Raw genomic sequence first — 8,774 nt, forward strand, 5'->3', positions numbered from 1 at the left:
TACTATCTATGATAATGGTAATAGTAATTTTTGATAATTATGATGACAATGATGATAATTATTATAATGAAATAATTTTAACTATTATGGCCCTATTCTCCCAGAGGAAAGTTAGGTTTAAGAAGTAGTTTTAACTATTTCATTATAATAATTATAAAAATTATGAAATGGTGGGAAGCCCAGTGGCGTAATGGCTTGTGAGCTGGACTTTGGACTGAGCAGTCTGTGTTTGAGCCCTGGCCAGGGTCATCATGTTGTGTTCTTGGGGAAGACACTTAACTCTCACAGTGCTTCTCTCCAACCAGGTGTATAAATGGGTACTGGCAAATCTAATGCTCAGGGGGTAACCCTACGATGGACTCACATCCTATCCAGGCCAGGGGGAGTAGAAATACTCCAAGTCACTTCATGCTACTGAATCCAGGATAAGCTTGTGCCTGATAGGCCACTAGGCTTTAATGAAAGACTGCCACCTTAAACCAGTGATGAAGACAGTTTTCAAGGTGTTTATAGTCCACCCAAAAGTAGCTAAATATTTATTGGTATGAAGTTAACACTAGTTGTATTTATTTTTTTAAAGGAACTTTAACCATTGCAATTGATGTAGACAGCATTACCTTTAAAGATGCGCAAAATAGAGATCCTACTCGAGAGGAGGAAGTAAAGCGAAAACTGATGTCTGAGATGACCAAAAAATTCTTTGAGACAAGAGCAGATAAAATCCCTGCCAAGGATATACCTCATTGCCTTTGCAACTACCTAGAAGGCGTTCTTGACTTGCCTATAGCGACAGCCCATGAGGGTAGTTTAATCATAACAGTTGAGTGTCGCACTCTGGAAATCCTTGAACATCTATGGGAAGACTATTCCTCTGGTCACCTAAATGTAGTTGTTGAGGAATGTCTTGTGACAGATGACATTCGAAGAAGATTTGAAGTAGAGTTTGTCAAGTTGAAAACAACAATTTCAAAAGACGAATACCTGACATGCAAACTATCTCTAATGAATCTTACAGGTGTGATTAAATGTACCGCACTAATGCTTTTTCTATAAGATGTTCAAATATACAGGTTGCTAAACCCTTGGGGAATGGGTTAGACTAAATGTTTAACTTACTGATGGGGACAGCACTGGTTTATAAAAGGTAACAGCAGAATTAAGGTTTCCTTAGGCTTCCTTCAGTCTCTAGACCTTAGCATTACAATATTTTCAGACTTGAACCTTCATCTTCACTTCTATTCAAAACTATGCATGCTTACTGTCACTCCTACCTGGCCTTTTTACTCAAGCTCAGTACCGTAACGTGAAGTCACTAGGAGTAGGCTACTCCCTCTGGATGGGATGCTATTCAATTTTTACCTGGTTGCACCAATATGCCCCAGCTGGCTGGAAGGAGGTACTGGGAGAGCAAAAGGTCTTGACCAAGAATGCACTGCACTGATCTTAGACGGGGCTCAAACTTAGATCATTGGGCTGTCGCATCACCCTTTCAGTTGGTTTGTATGTATTTTATCACAGAGTTAGAAATATCTTTGATGTCATACTTTTTCTTTTGTTTCTTGCATGTTGAATGTAAACAGACACACAAAGGGAACATTCTGTTCAGCATGGAATGCAGCAGTTAGCATCTGAAAATTTGGTGGAGGCAGAATCAGCTACCATTCCTGCTGAGGGACAACCTTGCAACACTCAGCCTGTCGATTTAAATCATGATGCAACACCAAGTGATGATAGTTTAAGAATAGCAGTCAAGTGCCTAACTCTGGAGAGTCTTGAACATCTGTGGCAAGACTGCCGTTCTGGTCATCTAAATCGTGTGGCTGGGAAACTGCTTGTGACGGATGATATCAAGAGAAGATTCGATATAGAGTCTATTACGTTGAAGACAACTATATCAGAAACAGATTATCTGGCATGTAAGGAATACCTCTCAAACAAGCCAGGTAAGATGACTCGTAGCGTTTTGATAAATTTAAACCTGGTAAAAAGAATACCATTGGGTGTTGCTGATGTCTATGGAAGAAGAAAGTTAAATTTAGTATCGTGAGAAGGCAGTGTGGTCGAGTGGTGAGGGCGTAAGTCTTGAGATGCAATCCAGATGTCCCTATCCCAAGTTCAGTACCTCGGCCATTCTTTATAAATAGCTAACTGGTTAGCCCCCCTGAGGTGTGCTTATTTCCAATATTTGATCCATAAACATGGCCCACAAGCAGTACGTTTTGTGTACTAGGCAACAATGAATAAATGAATTTGTTTTAGTGTCAATGACAACCTCGGTTGGCATAAAAAGACAACGTTTTCAAATCTTGAACGTTAGCAAATGGTTACTTGGTACTACATGAAAATACGTTTCTTTAGACGTTATTTAATTTATTTACAGATGCTGCTGGGAATGACCAACAGGTGGACTATTTAAACGGCACATTGCAGACTCCGTCTTCGCACCCAGAAAACTTTCCAGATGATGAAGGTGCTATAATTCCACACACAAGTGATGAATTGATGCACCATGATCCTTCAGAAGCTCACAGTGATAGAGACAGTGGCGAACATTCTCACGAACATTACCAGGACAGTAGTCGAACGTTTGGTATAAACAGAAAGGATACGCAAGAGAAAGTAAGTTCCGAACCTTACAGTCAACCACCTCAACGATTGGCTGAGACACACCAACAAGGCAAAAAGGTTACTGGCAAGAAAAAGACACTGAAAGAAACAACTTCTGGTCAGCCGCTCAAGCATTCGTCAGGGCATTTTCCACCCGTTAGAAAACCCACCTACGGGGGCAAAGATAATCAAGAGTGTGGAAGCACTTCGCAGGAAGCGTTGGCCATTACCACAGAGACGTTACTGGCTAACTGCCAAGAGGAACTTCAAGAAAAGATAACAGCAGCAACAGAACACCATACTAAAAAGATCAACGAAGTCAGTGATCTTATAGAGCGTCTGCGCGTACAAAAGCACGTATGTTTGGATGATTTTGAACGGATATGCTCAGAGCGAGAAGCTTTAAAGCAAAGAAAAGATGAACTAGAGTTACAGAAAGATGAATTTCAACGCTTTGAGACTCAGATCATTTCCTGTCTGATCGACCAAAAATGTCAGCCATTTTCAAGTGTTGAGAGTACAATCAGTGAACTGAGGAATGCTGTTGTTAGAGAATGCCACAGGCTCGAGGCAGCTCTTCCACTGTACGCTAGAAAGACCACCATTGTCGAGTCTGTCAAGGAAAACCAGGTCTGTGTTGTTCTCGGAGAAACTGGATCAGGAAAAAGCACGCAGTTGACCCAGTATCTTTATGAAGCCGGTTTAGCTGAGAAAGGCCTTATCGTCTGCACTCAGCCAAGAAAAGTCGCTGCCACTAGCTTAGCAGCCCACGTTGCTCATGAAATGGGTGGAGTTGTTGGACAAGTTGTCGGTTGCCATGTAGGAGGAAACATTCAAACAAGTGAAAATACTGCAATTATGTACGTTACAGATCATGTCCTTCTCAATGAATGCCTGAGGGATCCCAGTTTTTCCAAATATTCTTGCATCATTATCGACGAGGCACACGAACGCAGCCTTTATTCAGACCTTCTTCTTGGTATGATCAAGAAGAGCCTTGCACAACGCCCCGAACTACGAGTGGTCATTACCTCAGCCACCATTGATCCTGCTCTCTTTGTGGCATATTTTGACCAGTGTCCAGTTTTGAAGGTGTCTGGTAGAGTGTTTCCGGTGGATGTCATATGGAAAGATGGTCCAACAAGCAATGGCGAAAATTATCTTCAAGAGGCGGTTAACACAGTTCGTGAAATTCACCACAAGGAAGGTCCAGGAGATGTTCTGGTGTTCCTTACTTCCCCATTGGAAACAGAATGTGCGTGTGAAGATTTAGAAAAGGTCGCGCCTGATCCAAGCCTGGTTTGTCTACCTCTTCATGGAAAGCTACATCAAGAAGAGCAAAGGAGAGTTTTCAAAGAATACGTGGGTAAACGCAAGGTAATATTTGCAACTAACTGTGCAGAGACGTCCATTACTATTCCAGGAATAAGGTACGTGGTGGACACTGGCATGGTAAAGGAAATGAAGTTTGAACCTAAACGCAATAAAAGTTCTTTAGAAGTTACGACCATCAACAAGAGTTCTGCTGAACAGCGTAAAGGACGAGCGGGACGGACACAAGCAGGAAAATGCTATCGACTGTACAGCGAGGAAGAGTATGCAGTGATGAAAGATCGATCTAAACCAGAGATTTCAAGAGTCCATCTTGGCCAGGCAGTGCTGAAATTAATGGAACTGGGCATCGAAAACATAACCGAGTTTGAATTTATGGAATCACCACCACCGGAGTCAATAAAACTTGCCCAAGAGGCCTTGAAATCGCTTGGCGCCACAGCCAACGGGCAGCTCACAGAGCTGGGCCACAAAATTGCACGAGTTCCTTTGGAGCCGCACTTGGCAAAGGTGCTATTTGAGGGCATTGATCAAGGAGTTGGTGCGGAAGCAGCAGCTTTAGCAACCATTGCAACTGTAAGTAGTAGCGTATTCTTGCGTATGGCTGACAGAAGAAAAGTTGGCTTTTGTCACAGTGGTGGTGACCTGTTAACTTTGTTGGAAGTGTACAGACAGTACCTGAAGCAACCCAAAGGAAAGCGGAACAAGTGGGCTTTTGACAACAACTTGAACGCTAAGTCGCTTCGCTTGACAGACAAGACCATCAAAGAGCTCAAGCTGGCTTTGAAGCATGAGCTGAACATTAAAGTACCTGATGCTATTCAACAAAATGACAGCACTGATCTCAAGCTACAGAGGATTTTGGTTTCGTGTTATGTAAACAACCTGTGTGTATTTACTGGCCACGAGAAAGCAGGGTACAGAGCGGTATCGTTCAATCACTGTGTACAGTTGCATCCTTCTTCAGCACTAACGTTCCTTGAAGCAACACCTCAATTTATCGTGTTTGAGCAATTGCTCAAGACATATCGTGACTTTGTCATCAACTCGACCCCTGTCGAAGAGAAGTGGCTTCAGGAAATGATTTCAGAAGGAGCTGTCACGTACGACTTGGAAGAACTGATGTCGACAGTGCTGACAGAAGTTTCTTTGCCTTGTAGTCCAGTCCTTATGGCTTTAGCTTTTGGAGGATTTCGAAGACGAATGCTTGATCAGCTTGAAGAAAAGGTGTCAAAATGCTGCAATGATAGTTTGGTTGTGTTAGAGAAGAACAAACAATTGGGACAAGTGAAGATATTCGTGCCACCAAATGAGACTGTCACAGCTCTTAATGTTGTGGAACGCCACCTAGAAGAAAACAGGAAATTACTGAGGGATGAGCAAAGAGAAGAGCATCTAAAAGAAGATTGCCAGAGCAGCAGAATTGTTTGGGGACAAGGCGGTGAGGTACAGGAACTGCTTATGCCTCATATGTATAGGACTGTGACAGTTGGTGAGATAAAAGATGGCTGCTCCTCGGTTGTTTTGGATTACTTGAAATCGTTTGGAGACATCGTGAAACACCAGTTTGTGGAACAGAATGGCAAGATCCGAGTATTTGCCACCTTCAAATATTCCGACAACGCGGCCATGGCAGTGAACGGCTCTTCTGATGCCTCCCTGGACACTGATGTAAAAGTGCTGCCATGCCACTCAATGTCTGATAGTACGCACGCACAAGTTCGTCAGTTTAAAGTGAAAGCCAAGTGGCTTCGACGTCCTGGCAAAGGTACAGGTTCCATTGAGTTCTTTAGTGCTAGCGATTTTTCTCACACACTTCGCAGCCTTTCCTCGCTTATGATTAAGTCAACTCTGGTTACATTTCAAGCGGACAAGCACCGCGATGGACGGCTTTTCATGAGAGGACTCCATCCTGAAACATCAGCTGAGGATGTAAAGTCTGCTTTGGAAGAAAGGCTCTCCACTGTGAAAGTAAAGAAGGTATTTATCCACCGAGAACCAGAATTTGATACTACTGATGAGACCCTTTCCTCGCAGAAAAATTCCTTTCAAGAGGCCCTTCTTTTCAAGAGAGGCATCTTTGCTAAAGAAGGACAATGTTCCGTTTATTTGAGGAAACCCTCACCTAAAGATTTTATGGGACTCGCCTATCTGTCGTTCCAGGACTTCGAGGAGGGTCAAGCAGCCGTGAGAGTTCTTAATGGAAAGCGCATCTCTGGTATTGGGGTCGTAACTCTGCAACCCTGCCTTTCAACTACCCTGCTATGTCCCAGCAATATCTACACTATCGTCGAAGATAATCTGCAAGCTGTTGTGAAGGAACTAGATCTGGCTTATGGCACAAAGCTAGTTATGAAGGGAAACAATCAACACAAAGACAACCGGGTCGCCATCGTAATTCAAAGTGACTGTACGGAAGACTTTATTCGTGCAACAACAGCTGTCAACAAAATTCTCAACGGAGACCGGATTGACTGCAAAGCGCCTAAAACCTTGGAAATTTTATTAACTAATCCAGTGAAAGACGTCCTTCAAACCATTGAGAAAGATACCGGAACTGTAATCACTCAAGATCGGAAGAACCAAGTTGTTCGAATACATGGAAGCGAAGCCGCCAGCCGAGAATCAGCCAAACGTGCTATCAACAAGTTTCTCGATGACTGCATGGCAAGTGACAGTCACTTATGGCAGATTCAGCTTCGGGCAACTGACAAGCCACGCGGGCTGCTGAAAGCTCTTTTTACGAAATTCGGCGTCGACCTGAAGGGATTACAAGAGATTCCTGGTGTCCAAAACATCCATGTCGAATTCCGTAACCACGTACTCAAGATCCAAAGTTCAGACGAGGCTCGGGAAACAGTCAACCGCTACGTGGAGGAATGTTGCGATCATCTCCCCCAAGAATCGCCCCTTTTGCCATCCGAAACCAAGATGACATGTGGTATCTGCCTATGTGATCTGGACGATGCAGCTGACTTGTACAGACTCGCTTGCTGTGGCCATGCTTACGACAAGAGTTGCGTTATCCAGCAACTGAAATCTGCAGAGTTTCCACTGAAGTGTGCCACAGGGAACTGTGAAGAGCTGCTTGTGTGGAGAGATTTACAGAATTTGTTGAGCGAAAACGAGAGAAAGAAGCTTGCCGCAAGTGCCTTAGATGAGTACGCCAAAATAAATCCTGAAATTGTTAAGTTTTGCCCGACAGCCGACTGTGACATGGTGTACCGCGTCTCAACGGAAGGAAGACGCCTTATTTGTGGCGCATGCCAAGCAGAAACCTGCACGTCTTGCCACGTGCAGTGGCATGACGGGCTCACTTGTGCCATGTTTAAATCAGGGCAAAAAACAAAAACAAAAAACAAAAAAAAATTGTTTAAATCAGTGAAGCAAGTAGAGGGACGTCTCGAAGAGTGGATGAGGAAGGATTCAAGCAATAGGATAAACTGTCCCCTCTGCATTGAACCAATTGAAAAGATTGCTGGCTGCAATCACATGGAATGCTTGCAGTGTAAATCGCACATTTGTTGGCTGTGCATGAAGGCCTTTAAAACTGCAGAAGGAGTATACAATCATCAACGGAGCTGCCCGTGAAAGGTTGCATTGTGAACTGATTTCTTACCCGCAGAAAGAGAGTATTTCGATTCTAAGATGAATACGATAAATGACACACGAGTATTGTAGCTGTGGATTGTTAGTTATGTAAAACAATAAAAATGCAAGCACGATAAAGTTCCCATTTGTTATTTATTCGTGGTTACAATTGAGTCAAGGGTATTTTTGATAATAAGAGATAGGTGTTGGGCAGTTCGAAATATAATATTGAAACGTTTTAGGTGCTTGGGACATAAAAACTGTACGACTTGCTTTCCTTAGTTAACTGATCAATTGTTATATTCTTGTAACTTAGTCATTGTACAAACAGATGTAACGTCTCCAAGGAACCAGTCTTTCCACAAATATGTGTCAATTACAAAAATATTATTGCATAAGCAAATGAACAATGTAATTTAGTTGTTTTTAACTGTACACCTTAAATATAACTTAATAAGCTATTTTTCTCGATTGAATTGGAATCAAACGTATTACTTGGGCATCATTGCTTTTTAAAATATATTTTCTATTTCCAGCTGTGTTAACTGCAGAACTCGATTGTTTATACACGAGTGTTATTGAAAACAATAAGATAAAATTCAGAAACTACTTTTTGTTACCGCACTTTTTGAAAATAGTCTCGCTGGATTGTACTACACGCTAGTAATTTTCTGTCTAATTTTTCTGTCAAACTTTACTTGTTTTACTGACTTTTTACGATGTTTTAGTTGCAGTGTTTAGTTACCTTTGTATTTCGTTCACACTTCGCACAAAGGTGCAAAATCAAAGTATTGATGCCTCATAAGATATGTTTGCGTCCCATCCACGTATGTTTAATGATATGGATAATTTCTAGGGGGTAAACCCCTCCCACGAAACTGTATTTCGCAAGTGTATTCTTGTGACACCTAAGCCTTTCCTAGAATTTCAACAACAAGCTTTATTGTAAATCTAGGCACTACTCTTAACTATTATCCTGTAAACATGTTCCTTGTAAACTTTGTAATGCTCGCGCGTTCTTGTTTGGACCAAACTTGCCTGTCATGATACTAAGATTCGAGAAAATGAAGACCCTTTGGGAAGAAACTTTTTCGAAGGTTCGTGGCCAAGGTGGCGTACGACGCAGTCGCAGTTGAACGTAGAACAAGCTGCGCATGTAGTTACGTAAGCTTAAATTTGTAAGTTTAGTGTTTTTGGCAGTTGATTGACAGCTCAAGTTTGGCGCCTTTATAAGCACGCGAGCA

The 8,774-nt window shown here is 42.3% G+C and overlaps 1 protein-coding gene across 1 annotated transcript in view; it reads left to right on the forward strand.

Annotated features, from left to right (window-relative positions):
* LOC144631662 (uncharacterized) overlaps window positions 1-7,577 on the forward strand; it is a 55,503-nt gene extending 47,926 nt beyond the window's left edge. Inside the window, exons 3-5 of the mRNA XM_078490146.1 lie at window positions 581-1,015; window positions 1,581-1,943; window positions 2,381-7,577. Of these exons, the coding sequence (XP_078346272.1) occupies window positions 581-1,015; window positions 1,581-1,943; window positions 2,381-7,530 (5,948 nt within the window). The 3' untranslated portion in view covers window positions 7,531-7,577. The remainder of the gene's footprint in view (window positions 1-580; window positions 1,016-1,580; window positions 1,944-2,380) is intronic.
* The last annotated feature ends 1,197 nt before the right edge of the window (window positions 7,578-8,774 follow it).

Source organism: Oculina patagonica, chromosome 12 (genome assembly GCF_052425735.1).
Source record: "Oculina patagonica isolate OP01 chromosome 12, crgOcupat, whole genome shotgun sequence".
Taxonomy (NCBI): domain Eukaryota; kingdom Metazoa; phylum Cnidaria; class Anthozoa; order Scleractinia; family Oculinidae; genus Oculina; species Oculina patagonica.